Source organism: Chiloscyllium punctatum, chromosome 4 (genome assembly GCF_047496795.1).
Source record: "Chiloscyllium punctatum isolate Juve2018m chromosome 4, sChiPun1.3, whole genome shotgun sequence".
NCBI lineage: Eukaryota > Metazoa > Chordata > Chondrichthyes > Orectolobiformes > Hemiscylliidae > Chiloscyllium > Chiloscyllium punctatum.
The window spans coordinates 89,556,449-89,574,958 of NC_092742.1; the positions used below are offsets into that span (position 1 = coordinate 89,556,449).

The window sequence follows — 18,510 nt, forward strand, 5'->3', positions numbered from 1 at the left end:
AACAGTGATTTAAGTTTTTTCTCGGCTCTCCAAATAGATGAAGATATTCAACCTCCACTCCATTCTGATAATTCTCCTCTGCACCATCTGCAGGGCCATGACATGCTTTTTGAAGTGTGGTATGCAGAATTGGAAACAGCAACCTCGCGAATTGTCAAAAAGCAATTTACAGAAAAGTCATAATTTCCCTGCATTTATATTCTTGTCTCTCTCCATGTGTAAAGACACAACATCGTCTGAGAGTATTATTTTGGGGGGGAAAAAAAACTCGTTGCTCTCAGACATTTAAGACATGTCACAAAACATGGAATTATGTATTTTTCCCTTTATTTTCTAATTTATTTACAGATTTGTTATTGCAGGCATGGGTGGATGAGCCAAGATAGATATAAGACTTTTCTGACTACTGTGTAATCTCTGAAAGTGTAACTTATATCATCGGCAAGAAACATTTAAAAGTTGAAATACTTCAGAAATATTCTTATAAAATCGTTCCATAATGAAAAATGTTAAAACAAATAGACCAGTTACCTGAAGTGAAAAAGTTAATGCGAGATCAGTTTCCACTAGTCCACTAGGTGGCAATATAATCTCGTGCGATCGTAAGATTCTTTTTGAGCCCTATGTTGAAGACATGAGACATTAAAATTAGAAAATATAACAGCAATTTCAAAAGATGTGCAGTAACCTTCATGCTTTAAAAATAAACCATATCAAGATGTGCTTTCAAATAAAGCTAACCACTTCATGCATATTTATTTCCTTTCTCCAACTTCGCATTTTTAAACCCAAAATCATTCAGTCACTGCAAATTTTAGGGTTACCAAGGCGCACTTTCTGAATTCCAAATTGTCATCCTTCAAAATCAAAACCTAAGCACATGCCCTGGCTGTCTTCTAGGATAGGAATGTCAGCCAAATAGGTCCATTAGTGACAAGGCCGTTAGAAGATAAAGTATTGCAGCTTGGACAAACTGTTATACCATTTTCCCTTCTTTAAGAAAACGATTCGACGCTGGTCATCTGGGTTAAGCAGAGTGGGTATCTGGAGTGAGTAAAGACAATTGGAACATGGGTCTAGAGCAAGAAGAACTAACAAGCACAGGCTATTTGAAGGGTAATAAACCATAACAGTGAACTTAAAGCCAATGAGAAGCTGTGGACCACAGAACATAATCCCAGTTTCTAAATACAAGTATAAGCTTCCTATATGTAAATTCTCATTTATAGTGAAAAATCATGTGTTATAGGTATATTCTGTGTACTGGAATACATTATACCACCAGATAAAGCACCCATGTTTATAATAATGCACTCACTTTGCGCAAGATTCCTGTGTTTCGTAAATACAGTGTACTCTTACCTTATGTTTATACATTGCAAATCATGTATCAATAACTTGTAAATAGTAGCACGTGATATTGATTTATAACACTCATGGATTTATTGTACAAGCAAACTATTAACTTCAACTGGTTCAGATTGCAATTATAAACAATGTTGTCACACATATCATTAGCAGGATACCAAGAACAAATCAAGAAAAGTAATAATTTTAGACAGACCAATGGCCACTTCACCAATTTTGTTGCAGTCTATTTGGCCATACAATTGTTTCCCCAGCTTCGAGAAGTCGGTTTTGTTCTCTACTGTTTTCTCTTTCATATAGATCTCTCACATCCCTCAGTGTTCCCACACAGTTAGTCCTGCCAGATTTTTGTGAAAGACAAGGCATGCAGGCAAATGACATCTAGCACAAGGATATTCAGGAGCTGCCTTGGTCAGATAAAAGTGTAAGAACTAATGTCCATTGCTGTTTTGTTTTGTTTTTGCTTTCACTTTAAATAGTAAACTTATTTTTAACTTAGTTTTAAAATATTAGTTTGCACAAGCAATATTTATCCTGTTGGTTTTCATAGCATGGAATATTACATAACTATTAGACTAGTACTCTCTAAATCTTAATCCACTGTAATGTATTTTGAGGCTCAAAAACTGTTGCCATCAGTGACTGATGGGAGGGGAGCTATTTTGGAGCTCACAACCTGAAAATTTCAACTTGTGACTCTGGTATCCCATCCTCCACTTTGGAAATTCTTGTGCTAGACATAAAGTTACATCCTGAGGGAAAGGATGCACACGTATTTGGAAAGGCAAGGACTGACTAGGGATAGTCAACATGCCTTTGAGCGTGGGAAATCATGTCTCACAAACTTGACTGAGGATTTTGAAGTAGTAACAAAGAGGATCGATGAGGACAGAGCAGAAGATGTGATCTATATGGACTTGAGTAAGGCGATCGACAAGGTTCCCCATGGGAGAATGGTTAGCAAGGTTAGATTTCATGGAATACAGGGAGAACTAGCCATTTGGATACAGAACTGGCTCAAAGACAGAGGGTGGTGATGGAGGGTTGTTTTTCAGACTGGAGGCCTGTGACCAGTGGAGTGCCACAAGGATTGGTGCTGGGTCCACGACTTGTTGTCATTTATACAAATGATTTGGATGTAAGCATAAGAGGTACGGTTAGTAAGTTTGCAGATGACACCAAAATTGGAGGTGCAGTGGACAGCGAAGGAGGTTACCTCAGATTACAACAGGATCTTGACCAGATTGGCCAATGGGCTGAGAGGTGGCAGATGGAGTTTAATTCAGATAAATGCGAGGTGCTGCATTTTGGGAAAGTAGATCTTAGCAGGACTTACACACTTAATGGTGAGGTCCTAGGGAGTGTTGCTGAACAAAGAGACCTTGGATTACAGGTGCATAGCTCCTTGAAACTGGAGTGGCAGGTAGATAGGATAGGTGAAGGCAGAGTTTGGTATGTTTTCCTTTATTGGTCAGAGTTTTGAGTACAGGAGTTGGGAGGTCATGTTGTGGCTGTACAGGACATTGGTTAGGCCACTGTTGGAATATTGCGTACAATTCTAGCCTCCTTCCTATTGGAAAGATGTTGTGAAACTTGAAAGGGTTCAGAAAAGATTTACAAGGATGTGACGAGTTGGAAAATTTGAGCTACAAGGAGAGGCTGAACAGGCTGGGGCTGTTTTCCCTGGAGCGTCGGAGACTGAGGGGTGACCTTATAGAGGTTTACAAAATTATGACAGGCATGGATAGGGTAAATAGACAAAGTCATTTCCCTGGGGTGGGCAGTCAGGACTAGAGGGCATAAGTTTAGAGTGATAGGGGAAAGGCATAAAAGAGACCTAAGGGGCAACTTTTTCACGCAGAGGGTGGTACGTGTATGGAATGAGCTGCCAGAGGAAGTGGAGGAGGCTGGTACAATTACAACGTTTAAAAAGGTATCTGGATGGGTATGTGAATAGGAAGGGTTTGGAGGGATATGGGCCGGGTGCTGGTAGGTGGAACTAGATTGGGTTGGGATATCTGGTTGGCATGGACGAGTTGGACCAAAGGGTCTGTTTCCGTGCTGTACGTCTCTAGGACTCTATTATTTGCCTTCCACTATTCTAGTTTTTTTAATCACAGCAATTTCTATCAATTAATCTATTAGTGACTCAGAAAAGTCCTGCAAAAACCCATTGTACTCATATACAGCATCCTAAATTCTCAGCAAGTAATTTGCCTATCGTCGTTGTGAATAGCTCTCTTCTGTGTTTGTGGAATTACCAGTGAGAAATAGGGAAGAGTAGTGGTCAAGCAACCCCACCCTCCCCTGATGTCACAAGCTGAAGCCACACCCCTTGAGGTTACTTGAGACTGAGTTATTGCGTATTTAATTAATTAAAACTTTTCTTTGAATTGTAGTTTCCCCAGTAAGCAATGTTCCCCACCACAAACAGCAATGTTCCGTCAGACCTCAGTCTCTTCTGGTCATGCACCCCAACCTTCCTAATCCATTTGCCCATGGCCTCTACTGTCAAACTTCCATCCTCACATGGACAGGTTCTCTAACAGCCTTCTCCAATGTCACTGGGAAGGAGTAGTCATGTGAACAGGCACAGGAGGGTTCTGATATCAGAGCCACTGTGACTGGAGTTGAGTGTAAAGTACTGGGAGACCACTGAGGTAGTCGTGCACAGAACTGACACGTTCAGGTGCAATGTTCAGTACAGCTAACAGTGGATGGTGCTGGAGTTAGTACTCCTGATTTAATAGGATGTGTTCTTAACAACTCTAATTAAAATCAGTATAAGTAACAATGCACAACCAATCCAAAATGTGCACACTGGTGTGTCTGGGCCATCAGCGCGGCAGCTAATTCAGGAGACACACAGCTTTTGCCTTCACTGCCATCGAAACTGCTATTTATCTCGACGCCTATTTTGTAACCACAAAAACGTTTCAGCACAGAAAGAGGCCACTCAACTATCCACTGTAAATCGAAGGAGATTCTGAATTTATGGAAGTCACTTCAAAACGAAGCCATTTGTTATCTACATTTTAAAAAAAAAACAAGAATGTAGTGTCCAGACGGAGTTTCATTAGACAACCATCAAACCTGTGTGAAAAATGGGGAAGGGTGTTGTTTTCGCAAATGTAGCAAAAAGGGTAGTGACAATAAGCTTAAGCATAGCGCTGACAAACAAGTATAGAGGGCAGCTGCAGGCAAAGATCAGATTAGCAAACTTCTGGGAAAAACAAGTTTGTGCAGGCAGCAAAACAGAACAATAGAAAATATTAGCACAGCAAGTGTTAATCTCGTTACAAAACGGTTGCAGCTAACGGTCCAAGGAGATAGAAGTAGAATATAATCAAGATAAGGAGAAGTCACGTAGGGGCAGTCAGGTCACAAGTTAGGCAGAGAACTAAGGTGATTGGGTAATGTAGGAATTGGGAGAGGTGACCTCACGCAGCTCAAAGGTAGAACTGTATACTTGTCTCAATGCTCATTGCTCATTTGCTTTGGCATTTGACGCCCTTTCTTGCAAGATCGTAAAAAAAATTGTCTTGTTTCCAGTTTTGGTGGTCTTGGCTAATTTTGTTAAGTTTGTTTCTAACACCTGCAAGTCATTAGAGCAACCATGGTTATAAATAGCAATACTATAAAGGGAGAAGGGCTCTCCTCCAATCTGTCCCAACTCTGAGTTACTTAGGAATTAATCTCCTGGAGATGGGACTTAAATTCTCTGCTTTATAAGATCTTCACTTCAACTAAGGCATGAGCTCCTCTAAGAAACGACAGGGCCTTTATAAACAAATCTACTGCTATCTTTATTGCAGTATGAGTGTCAAATGGTGATAAAATACCTTTGCATTTTACTGCTTACAGGAAGTTGAATTAATATCAATGATGAAATAAAAGGCTAGCAGATTCTCAAATATTGCTGTGCACAGACAGCAGTATTTACTTTTTAGCAGACAGATTTTAAAAATGTGCTTCTTTTAAGTGATAACTCTGAAAAGGCATATGTCTTATATCAAGGTTACCCTTTGAATATGATGCTGGTTTTCACTGTGTTGCTTTATGCAACCAAGCAACTTGGTAGACCACTTCACAAATCAAGTGTCGATTCTCTGGTGTGGCCCTGGAGCCACATCCAAAAGAAAAGCAGACAATGTTGAGATATCTGTGAAATTGGAGAGGTTGGTTGTTCTCCCCACTGAGCTCGTACAAGTCATTTAAGAGGATCGCTGATCTGATTGTTTTGAATTTCTCATTGTAATCAACCCTTGCCTAATTGAATGTATTTAATACAGTGGTGGACATTCCTCCTCCTCCTCCTCCTCCTCCTGAGGCAGTGTTCCAAATTCATATTGCTCTGTCTTGAAAAAGCCAATTCCTAATTTTAAAAGTAGGGTCCCCGTGCTCTGGACTGATCCACACAAGGAAACATTGTCTCCAAGTCCATCTTCTCAAGAACGTTCAGGACCTTGTACACTTTAAATCGAGTAATGCCTCACTTTTCTAAACTCCAGTGGAAACAAGCCTAACCTGCCCAAACTATCCTCATAAGGAAACACATTTATCCCAAGCATCAATCTAGTAAACCACCTGTTTCAATGCATTTACATCCTTCCTTAAATAAGGAGACCAAAACCATACGCAACATTGGAGATGCAGTCTCACCAAACCCCTGCATAACTGAGACTTACCTTCCTTACTTTTATGCTGAATTCCTCTCATAAGGATAGCATCCCATTAGAGGATTAGTCGTGCTGCCAGCTTGTTGGATGCTGCCTGAACTGCTGTGCTCTTCCAGCACCACTAATCCAGTATTTGGTTTTCAGCATCTGCAGTCATTGTTTTTACCCTATCCCATTAGAGGAGGCTAATGAGAGACGTATTAGCTATTTTGATGAGAAGAAAGTGATTATCTGGGATGCAATGCTTGAAAGAGTTGTGAAAACAGATTCAGTAGCAGGAGAGCTTGACAGATATTTGCAAAGGAAAATACTGCAGGACTATGGATAAAGAGCAGAGGAACAGCCTTTCACAAAGAGCTGGCTCCAGCACAAATGGTTAACTCGCTGACTCAGAGAGAAATGGTCGCTAGTCATCGGTGTGGGAGTGGATTAGTGAAAGCTAGAGCAGAGTGTCAAAAGCATCAGCACAGCGCAAAGAAAAGGAAAAGACTGTAGATACTGGAACTCAAAGAAACAGAAGGCGGGAGAAACTCAGCAGGTTTGGCAGCATCTTTGGAGAGAGAACGACTTAATATGTCAAGCCTGGTGTGACTCATCTGCTCATGACTCAATTAAAAAAACTTCTCTGCTCAGACTTAAGTGAGAGACTCTGCTTTTTAATTTGTGCTTTGGAGCTCTGGTCTTGCCCAAAAGGGAAACATCCTTTCAGCATTCAACCTGTCAAGTGCCTTCATGATCTTCTAGGTCCCAATGATATCACATCATTATTTTAAATGTCAGTTGACAAAGATCCAGTCCATCCAACCATTCCTTAAGATACGCAGGATCCTCCCCACCCAAATCTCCAGTAACAGTGGAGTGAACCTTCTCTGAATGGCCTCCAACAAATGTACATCCCGTTCTCAAATATGGAGATCAAAACTATACAGTATTCCAAATGTTTAGAGGGTTTTGAGGCTACATCTATAGCAAAACATTTCCCTTGCAATGAACAACATACAATTTGCCTTACTAATCATTGCTGTACCTGCATACTTACTCATACATTAACCTAGCTTCCTATTAAGTACATCAATGCTATTCACATGGACAACTCATTGAAATACCTTGTTCCCTTTAATAAATTCTATAGGAAATTCAGTAGAAAGAACTTCACTCAGAATTTAACAAATGAATTTGCATTTACCGTTCTAGTTTTGAGCTTATCCATACGCTGAGTCAACTGCTCTCTGTCTACACTATGAAACACTTCCATAGCCTAATGACATTCGTCAGATCAATCCCTTCCATCATTCCCTCTCCAGACTGGCATAACCACTCAGTTCTGATATCAATCTAGCAATTCTTTTTGCATCTTCTCCAATACCTTTAAATCCCTTAAAATAATCTGAGTTTTTATGTCTAACAACTTATTTGCTTACAGATTTTCTTGTTCTCCACACTCACTTTAGACACTTTAAGGAAGATGTGCTTTCCAGCTCTTGTGCTTGCCAGTTCATATTTAGCTTAAAATAAATTAATATCTTCCTATATGTTGTCACAGCCCTCTTTTTGATTAACTGAAATCCAATAACTTGTATTAGAGATATATTTCATGTCAGTCGATCATTTATATGCCTCAACTAGCTTTCACACTGAATTCCAGACCCCTACACCCGCTAGGTGGGAAAAAAAGATCTCCCAACAATAATCTGTTCAATGCTCAGTTTCAGCTCCGTCAGACCCATTCAACTCCTGAGCTTATTACAACCTTGGTGCAAACTTTGACAAAAGAGATGAACTCAGGAGAGGAAGTGAGGGTGACTGCCCTTGACATCAAAGCAGCATTTGATCATGTGTGGCACCAAGGAGACCCAGCAAAGCCAAATGCAGCAGAACTCAAATAACATTCAGCTTCGGGTTGATGTAGCAAGTAACATTTGCACTACATAAGTGTCAGGCAATGGTCAATCACAAAATGATGACATCCAATCATCACCCTGATACTTAATTGCATAGTCATTGCTGAATCTCCCACTAACATCATCTTGAGGATTACCAATTCGAGGAACAACTTTCAAAGTACTTAGAGTCATAGGGATGCACAGCATGGAAACAGACCCTTCGGTCCAGCCCGTCCATGCCGATCAGATATCCCAACCCAATATAGTCCCACCTGCCAGCACCCGGCCCATTTCTCCAAACCCTTCCTATTCATATACCCATCCAAATACCTCTTAAATGTTGTAATTTGTACCAGCCCTCCACTACTTCTTCTGACAGCTCATTCCGTACATGTACCACCATCTGTGTGAAAAAAAGTTGCCCCTTAGGTCTCGTTTACATCTTTCCCCTCTCACCCTAAACCTATGCCCTCTAGTTTGGGACTCCCCCACCCCAGGGGAAAGACTTTGTCTATTTACCCTATCCATGCCCCTCATAATTTTGTAAACCTCTATACGGTCACCCCTCAGCCTCCAACGATCCAGGGAAAACATCCCCAGCCTGCTCAGCCTCTCCCTGTAGCTCAAATCCTCCAACCCTGGCAACATCCTTATAAACCTTTTCTGAACCCTTTCAATTCTCACAACGTCTTTCCGATAGGAAGGAGACCAGAATTGCACGCAATATTACAATAGTGGCCTAACCAATATCCTCCCAACTTCTGTACTCAATACTCTGACCAATAAAGGAAAGCATACCAAACGCCTTCTTCACTGTCCTATCTACCTGCGACTCTACTTTCAAGGAGCTATATGAATCTGCACTCCAAGGTCTCTTTGTTCAGTAACACTCCCAGGACCTTACCATTAAGTGTATAAGTCCTGCTAAGATTTGCTTTCCCAAAATGCAGCACCTTGCATTTATATGATTTAAACTCTTTCTGCCACTTCTCAGCCCATTGGCCCATCTGGTCCAACGTAATGGGCCAACGTAATCTGAGGTAACCCTCTTCGCTGTCCACTATACCTCCAATTTTGGTGTCATCTGCAAACTTACTAACTGTACCTCTTATGCTCGCATCCAAATCATTTTTGTAAATGACAAAAAGTAGAGGACCCAGCACCGATCCTTGTGGCACTCCACTGGTCACAGGCCTCCAGTCTGAAAAACAACCCTCCACTACCACCTTCTGTCCTCTACCTTTGAGTCAGTTCAGTATCCAAATGGCTAGTTCTCCCTGTATTCCATGAGATCTAACCTTGCTAACCAGTCTCCCATGGGGAACCTTGTCGAATGCCTTGCTGAAGTCCATATAGATCACATCTACCGCTCTGCCCTCATCAATCCTCTTTGTTACTTCTTCAAAAAACTCAATCTTTGTGAGACATGATTTCCCACGCACAAAGCCATGGTGACTATCCGTAATCAGTCCTTGCCTTTCCGAATACATGTACATCCTGTCCCTCCTCAAACAACTTGCCCACTACCAACGTCAGGATCACTGGTCTATAGTTCCCTGGCTTGTCCTTACCACCCTTCGCAAACAGTGACACCATGTTTGCCAACCTCCAGTCTTCCGTCAGCTCACCTGTGACTATCGATGATACAAATATCTCAGCAAGAGGCCCAGCAATCACTTCTCTAGCTTCCCACAGAGTTCTAGGGTACACCTGATCAGGTCCTGGGGATTTATCCACTTTTATGCGTTTCAAGACATCCCCAGCACTTCCTCCTCTGTAATCTGGACATTTTGCAAGATGTCACCATCTATTTCCCTACAGTCTATATCTTCCATATCCTTTTCCACAGTAAATACTGATGCAAAATATTCATTTAGTATCTCCCCCATTTTCTGTGGCTCCACACAAAGGGGAGGGGCCCTATTCTCTCCCTAGTTACCCTCTTGTCCTTAATGTATTTGTAAAAACCCTTTGGATTCTCCTTAACTCTATTTGTCAAAGCTATCTCATGTCTCCTTTTTGTCCTTGTGATTTCCCTCTTAAGTATACTCCTACTTCCCTTATACTCGAAGGATTCATTCTATCTATTTTGTCTATACCTTATGTATGCTTGCTTCTTTTTCTTAACCAAACCCTCAATTTCTTTAGTCATCCAGCATTCCCTATACCTACCAGCCTTTCCTTTCACCCTAACAGGAATATACTTTCTCTGGATTCTTGTCATCTCATTTCTGAAGGTTTCCCATTGTCCATCCGTCCCTTTACCTGCGAACATCTGCCCCCAATCAGCGTTTGAAAGTTCTTACCTAATACCATCAAAATTGGCCTTTCTCCAATTTAGAACTGCAACTTTTAGATCTGGTCTATCCTTTTCCATCACTATTTTAAAACTAATAGAATTATGGTCACTGGCCCCAAAGTGCTCCCCCACTGACACCTCAGTCACCTGCCCTGCCTTATTTCCCAAGAGTAAGTCAAGTTTTGCACATTCTCTAGAAGGTACATCCACATACTGAATCAGAATATTTTCTTGTACACACTTAAATTCCTCTCTATCTAAACTCTTAACACTATGGCAGTCCCGGACTATTGTTTGAAAAGTTAAAATCCCCTACCATAACCACCCTATTTTTCTTAAAGATAGCTGAGCTTTCCTTACAAGTTTGTTTCTCTATTTCCCTCTGACTATGAGGGGATCTATAATACAATCCCAATAAGGTCATCATCCCTTTCTTATTTCTCAATTCCACCCAAATAAGTTGCCTGGATGTGTTTCCGGGAATATCTTCCTTCAGTACAGCTGTAATGCTATTCCTTCTCAAAAATGCCACTCTCTTGCCTCCCTTTCTATCCTTCCTGTAGCATTTGCATTCTGGAACATTAAGCTAGACAACACTTTGCAAACCATCAACCTCTTCCACCTAAGAGGACAAAGGCAACAGATTCATGGGAGTACTTGTAAGCTCCCTTCATGTTTACACCATCCTGATAATCACTAGGACAGAATCCTAGAGCTTCCCCCACTAATAACAATAAGTACCCTTGCGCCACCTGGACTGCATCAGTACAAGATGGGCTCACTTCCTCCACCCTTCAGTAATTTTCTATTTATTATGTATTCCTTTTCCTTGTCTGACCTTCCCAAATGCATTCCCATTCTCCAGTTTGAATTACATTTGCCACTAGTGTGCCTACTTGACCAGTGCACTAATATATTAATTTGCTATCTACAGCTACCTTCATCATCAACGTTAAAAATCACACAACACCAAGTCATAGTCCAATAGGTTTATTTGGAAGCACTAGTTTTCAGAGCACTGCTCCTTCATCAGGTAGTTGTGAAGCAGGACATAAGGCACAGAATTTATAACAAAAGATTACAGAGTCATGCAACAAAGTGATATATTAAACAACCCTCAATTGTTAAGTCTTTCATCTTTTAGAATCAGTTCATTGATATGTAAATCTTAGAACTTCTTAAGTCACATTCTCAAGATAACTTAAGGTTTTATATTAAAAAAAGCTGACATCTCAGCACAGACAATGCAGTAAAGGTATGAGGTCAGAGTCCAGACTGTCTAGATACCGAATGAAACTGAACCCATTCTAAAAGATCAAAGACTTAGCAACAACCGAGGGTTGCTTAATATATCATTTCAGTTGCATGACACTGTAATCGTTTACTATAAACTCTATGTCTTCTGATCCTGCTTCACAACTACCTGATGAAGGAGCAGTGCTCCGAAAGCTAGTACTTCCAAATAAACCTGTTGGACTATAACTTGGTGTCGTGTGATTTTTAACTATGTCCACCCCAGTCCGACACCAACTCCTCCACATCATGTTCATCAACATCACTGTCATTTTCATGTCATCTACAAACTTCATAATACACACATTAGTATCCAAACTTTTAAATTTCCAGAAAATGTACAGAGCCCTGCAGAACCAGACTGAAAGCAGCCTTCCAGTCTCAAAAACATCACGCACTCTGTTTCCTGCCAGCGTCAACGTTGCACCCAGTTTACTACTTTCCCCTGAATTCCATGTGCTTTTACATTTTTATTTAATTAAATCTGTCATTATGTACTGCATCAAAAACATGTTAATATCCATGTAGACCACATCAGCTACACCACCCTCATTAATCCTCCTTGTTACTTCCTTAGAAAATTATATCAACTTAGTTAGACATGACTGCCTCCCAGCAAATCTATGCTCATGAGCTTTTATTAACTTGTGTCTAAGTGTAAGTTTATCCAATCTCTAAGAATTGATTCCAACTATTTTTCTACTACCAGGTTTGACTGACTGGCCTAAAATTATTTGGTCTCTCCTTCATTCTTGTGTCAAACAAAGGTACAACCTTAGCAGGTCTCTAACCATTCAGCACCATGCCTCTATCCAAGCTTTTGTTACTATTGCAAGAAATGTGTTAAAAATGGTCAAGCAAGTCTTTCTTTTTGGAATCTTTGCTGGTTCCTCTTTACTATATTTGCAGTTTCCAGACAATCAAATACATATTATCTGGCACCGTAAAAACAGGAACACTCCAACAATCTTAATTTCCAATATTTCCTTAGATCAAAGAGGCACTTCACCAATTAGATGCTATATCAATGGTAACTGGCACCTGAGCACTATCAAGTTGGCAGAGTGACCTTCAGCTGGCCATTGAGATTGACTAACAGCACAGCTAAAAGCATTTTATGCTCTTTATATACATATATATGATCATGTAGAAGACCATGTGTGGCCCACGAAATAGTGACAAAACTCAAATGACTGAATAGCACATGGTTTCCCAAAAAGTCAGTATTTGTTTTGTGAACTAGCATTTTGGAGCTACCAGTATCATCTATTCCCAATGTAGGCCAGAAAGCATGAAGCTTACTTTATTTTCTATTGTACCTTCTAAGTAACTAATAAAATTCTGTTTCCCATCACAAACATAAGCTATGGTTCACTATTTAAATGCAGGAATCACATAAGCTTCCAGTAGTCACCCTTATTCCCTTCACTAATTATATATAATCCGAAATAAATTTCATTAATTTATTGATCATTTAGCTCCCTTTTGTCATAAACTGTCTTTACATCTTTGTTAGAACTCTTTCTAATATTATGCCCACTATGTTAGTTTGCCTGGCTGATACTGAGGTAAGATAATTATTTAACATTTCTGCCATTTTGCATTCATTACCTATGAGTTTTTCTGTGTATTTCTTAGCTGCTCTACCCATTATCATTATTGTTCCTTGGTTATTTAAGTCTATATGATACATTACTATTTCTTCTTATAATCCTTGATTATTTTATAGTTTCTCTTTACCTTTCTAATTTTGTGCGCTTTCTGAACCTTTTATATTTCTTTTCATTAGCCCCTCCTTTTTAAATTTAATTAGCATGCTTAGTTTTGCTTAATTTCAAAATTATTCTGTGTACACATGTATGTTGTATATGTTTTCCACTTTTGCTTTTTTGTCAGTAATTCTTTTTCCAGTTGTTTTCCCATTTCAATTCTTATGTCTTTGAAATCAACTCCTCCTCACCAAAGCGGAAAGATGTTATGAAACTTGAAAGGGTTTAGAAAAGATTTACAAGGGTTGGAGGATCTAAGCTATAGGGAGAGGCTGAACAGGCTGGGGCTGTTTTCCCTGGAGCGTCGGAGGCTGAGGGGTGACCTTATAGAGGTTTACAAAATTATGAGGGGCACGGATAGGATAAATAGACAAAGTCTTTTCCCTGGGGTTGGGGACTCCAGAACTAGAGGGCATAGGTTTAGGATGACAGGGGAAAGATATAAACAAGACCTACGGGGCAACTTTTTCACGCAGAGGGTGGTACGTGTATGGAATGAGTTGCCAGAGGATGTGGTGAGGCTGGTACAATTGCAACATTTAAGAGGCATTTGGATGGGTATATGAATAGGAAGGGTTTGAAGGGCTATGGGCTGGGTGCTGGCAGGTGGGACTAGATTTGGGTTGGGATATCTGGTCAGCATGGACGGCTTGGACCGAAGAATCTGTTTCAATGCTGTACATTTCTAAGACTCCCCTCCCCATACTGAAACACTGATCTTGTCTTCCTTCATTTCTCTGATAAAACTGTTTTGAACTATTCCTTAGAGAACTTGGAAGTTTCAAGGAACAATCATATCAGATTTGAAATATTAACTCTGCTGGTCTCTTCACAGATGCTGCCAGATCTATTGAGTTTCCCCCAGACTTCGTTTTTATGACAGAAACTTCGTTTTTATGACTGAACTCAATGTTCCCTGCTGGTTGACCAGTTCATAACCGTAATTCTATTATTCTATAATTACAGTATATTGGATATGTACAGCTGTCTAATTATTCTTAATCACCTTTGACCTGAGGGCCAAGCCACACTGGTGAACAAATCCTGCAAGCAGCTGTGGCACTAGTTTATCTGCCTTGCCGACAAAAGAAAGCCCTGTTTTAAATCCAAACACTGTTCTTCTGCAACCAAGACTGTGCAGTTGGCAAAACATTTTCTAAATACATAGAATGATTAGATCATATGACCAACTGGGATAGCACATGTCAGTTACCTTCATTTTCAACAGTCCCAGAAATTCCCAAGTGTTTGAAATATCTCTAGTGCAAATCCAGTCAAAACAACACTAGAGAATTTTTTACTAAACTATATGATACAATTGCCTGCACATTCAGTTAAAAAAAAACGTGTTCCATAATCCTCGATCCTGCTGTACATTATGTGGAATTTGTTTGAAGATCAGCCATGATCTCATTGAATGGCAGAAAAGCTTCAAGAGGCTACATGGCCTATTCCAACTTCTATGTTTGTCTTCTGCATAGCAATGAAGCATGTACTCCTGGTTATACATGCAGCTGCCAAAAAGGCCCCTTAAAAAAGGGGCCATATTTCACGAGGAATTTCTGAATAGTTTGACAGGTTGTTCACAATACATGAAAATAATCAAATCAAAGCTTGAATCGGAAAACTCAAGATCCAATACATAAGGGCTTTGTAAATATGAAAAGGGGAGCTTTGACTTAGCATAAATTGTCCACTACTGTGCAGATGTGAGTATGAGTACAGAAGATTCCAACACACAAATAGTAAACTGGATGAATTTTGTTTAACTGTATCAGTATCCAAATATTTTTAACTTATGCATAGTCTAACACAGCTAGGTTTAAGTCTAGATTAGACTGGTGCTGCAAAAGCACAGCAGGTCAGGCAGCATCCAAGGAGCAAGAAATAGACGTTTCGAGTCATAAACGTTGATTTTCCTGGTCCTCGGATGCTGCCTGACCTGCTGTGTTTTTCCAACACCACTCTAATATAAACTCTGATCTCCAGCATCTGCAGTCCTCACTTTTGCACAGGCCAGGTTTAATGCAATTCCCAACATATACATATACACACACTTTCAGCACAGATTATTGTATTGCAATTAGGAGCACAAACTCTGGATGATTTAATTTGTCTTGCTTCATGCTCCTGCCATTACTTGCATTAGCTTCACTTTTAACCCAGCTGTCAAAATTCTGAAATTTTGTTTGATTCCACCATCCACTGCCTTAATTAGTTGAATGCTAACACGAGTAGACGGCGGTGTTGATGGCAAAGTTAATACACCATGTTAGGAAATAGAGAGGAACAAATTTGTACCCATTATTATTTCAGAACTATTTTATATAGCAGTTTGACTCCCATCTTTGGGTTTGACAGGAATGAGCTCTTGATCAACACTGACGCTCCAGATTTTCAACATCAGAAGTACTGCCTTTCATCTACCATTTTCAAGAGTTCAGGTGGATGTAATAAATCTCGTCTCAGTCTTTTGAAGAAGCTTATCAAGATTACTTGGTGTTTCCTCAACACTCACCCCAGCATTATCACCATCAACAACAGTTTAACTGGCTATTTTCTAGCTGTTTTTATTGGAATTCTGCAAAGGTCAAAATTTTATGTGTCAACATAATAGTTACTGTTCTTGAAAGTAATTCAGTCCTGAGGAGAAACTGGGAAACTTCAGAGACAATGACAAAGTACGATGCAAAAGCTTTCCTTTTACCATATTTGAGTATTGCTCTTCGAGTGAACGTCATCTTGGACAAAAGGGAAGGGTAGGAAGGAAAGGGGGGGGAGATTATTTATTTATGTATTATCAGATTTTTAAAATCATTACATTTTCTCAATGCCTAGTAGCTGGTTTCTGAATACATTAATACACTAGTGCATATTATTATAGCAAGGAGTGAATCACAGTGAGAACAGGCAGTCAATGGCAAAAAAGCAATTCAGGGAGGATTGTCGCCAAATTGCTGATCATCTGTATGGTAAAAGTACAGTAGTTCTGTGATCAATGTGGTTAGGATCGCTCTCTGTATTTACTCAAGCAGGTAAATGATTGGTTCAGTGTTTCTTTTAAGCAGCACTCATGTTAACGTAAGTAAGGCAATTTTTTGATTTAATCTTGCACTTGATGCAATGGCTGAAAAATGTGTTGCTGGAAAAGTGCAGCAGGTCAGGCAGCAAAGGTGCAGGAGAATTGACATTTCGGGCATAAGCCCTTCTTCAGCCTTCCTGAAGAAGGGCTTATGTCCGAAATGTCGATTCTCCTGCTCCTTTGATGCTGCCTGACCTGCTGCGCTTTTCCAGCAACACAGTTTTCAGCTCCGATCTCCAGCATCTGCAGTCCTCACTTTCTCCTACTTGATGCAATGGCAACAATGAATAGTCAAAAGCAGTTGGTCATCAGGTCTGGTTACAGGAACTGCAGGACATAACCAAAGAAATTTGGGAGGAATCTTTCCTAGAAACAAAACTGTGATTTAGCAAATGCGAGATAGATTCCTGTGGAACAAATAATGTCTGAATGGATTGGGGTTCAGATACAGGTGCAAATTGATAGTGCCTGCTGTCTGAATTGCAGCCAATATGCACCAACCCAGGTATCGGTCTTGAATAGAAGTACAGCTAGCCTTCTGCTAACATTTAAAGTCAATCCAATCTCTGCACTGTAATAAAGCCTCAATATGAGTTAGTAGTTTTCAAATGGGTTTTGGTCTACTTGTTCCAAGAGAACAAAGTTAGAAAGGACTGTGCAAGAGTAAGCAGCTTACCTGCATCTTAACAGCAATAACAACTGAAGTGAGTTCCTTGTCCAACTCCTTTACGACAACCAGCTTCTTCAATGTCAAACTGCACAATCTGTAAAAGAATACACAACATACACTCATGAGAGCACAGTATATGCATTGAAACAAAACAAATCTCATAGTCGATTCAAATCTGAGCAGATCTTGAAATACATATGCTACTTTAAAATGCTTTTACTGCAAACACACTCTGTATTCATCTGGACGCACTAACATTAGACTCTATGGCCAAGTAAAAAGAGGGAGCAAGCCCACACCTGCACAGAAGTATTGTTATTAAAGGAGACTGGGAAATCCACCCCTTTAACAAAATGTAGCTGAGAATCATTGAAGGGGTACCGAGCCAAAGGAGGACAGTCTGGTCAAGTCTATGCCAGCTTTGCGCAAGAGCAATTTTGCCAGTCCTTCTCCTAAGCCTTCACTCCATAGCTTTACAAATTCTCTCTCCCCAGGTGCTTATCCAATTCCATCTTGAAAGCACCAACTGAAGCTGCCTCTACTGCACTTTTATGCAGTGCCAGACCATAAGTGTCTCAGATACTTAGAGATGTACAGCATGGAAACAAACCCTTCGGTCCAACTTGTCCATGCCTACCAGATATCCCAACCCAATCTAGTCGCACCTGCCAGCACCCGGCCCATATCCCTCCAAACCCTTCCTATTCATATTTCCATCTAAATGCCTCTTAAATGTTGCAATTGTACCACCCTCCACCACATCCTCTGGCAGCTCATTCCATACACGTACCACCCTCTGCGTGAAAAGGTTGCCCCTTTTCTATCTTTCCCCTCTCACCATAAACCTATGTCCTCTAGTTCTGGACTCACGGATCCCACTTGGGTTTGAGATTTATTACATCCACCTGAACTCTTGGAAATGGTAGTTGAAAGACAGGACTCCTGACATTGATGGTCTATTTATCCTATCCATGCCTGTCATAATTTTGTATACTTCTATAAGGTCACTCCTCCGCCTCCGACACTCCAGGAAAAACAGCCCCAGCCTGTTCAGCCTCTCCCTGTAGCTCAGATCCTCCAACCCTGGCAACATCCTTGTAAATCTTTTCTGAACCCTTTCAAGTTTCACAACATCTTTCCGGTAGGAAGGAGACTAGAATTGCACGCAATATTCCAACAGTGGCCTAACCAATGTCCGGTACATCCGCAACATGACCTCCCAACTCCTGTACTCAATACTCTGACCAATAAAAAAAAGCATACCAAACGCTGCCTTCACTATCCTATCTACCTGCGACTACACTTTCAAGAAGCTATAAACCTGCACTCCAAGGTCTTTGTTTAGCAACACTCCCTTGGACCTTACCATTAAGTGCATAAGTCCTGCTAAGATTTGCTTTCCCAAAATGCAGCACCTCGCATTTATATGATTTAAACTCTTTCTGCCACTTCTCAGCCCATTGGCCC

General features: G+C 40.4%; 1 protein-coding gene across 4 annotated transcripts in view; it reads right to left on the minus strand.

Annotated features, from left to right (window-relative positions):
- The window catches only part of pacs2 (phosphofurin acidic cluster sorting protein 2), a 284,997-nt gene that overhangs the window by 111,964 nt on the left and 154,523 nt on the right, over positions 1–18,510 (minus strand). For all 4 annotated transcript variants that reach the window (XM_072569264.1, XM_072569263.1, XM_072569262.1 and 1 more), the window contains exons 2-3: positions 17,050–17,137; positions 532–621 (exon numbers count right to left, since the gene is read on the minus strand). In XM_072569264.1, coding sequence (XP_072425365.1) covers positions 532–621; positions 17,050–17,137 — 178 coding nt within the window. The remainder of the gene's footprint in view (positions 1–531; positions 622–17,049; positions 17,138–18,510) is intronic.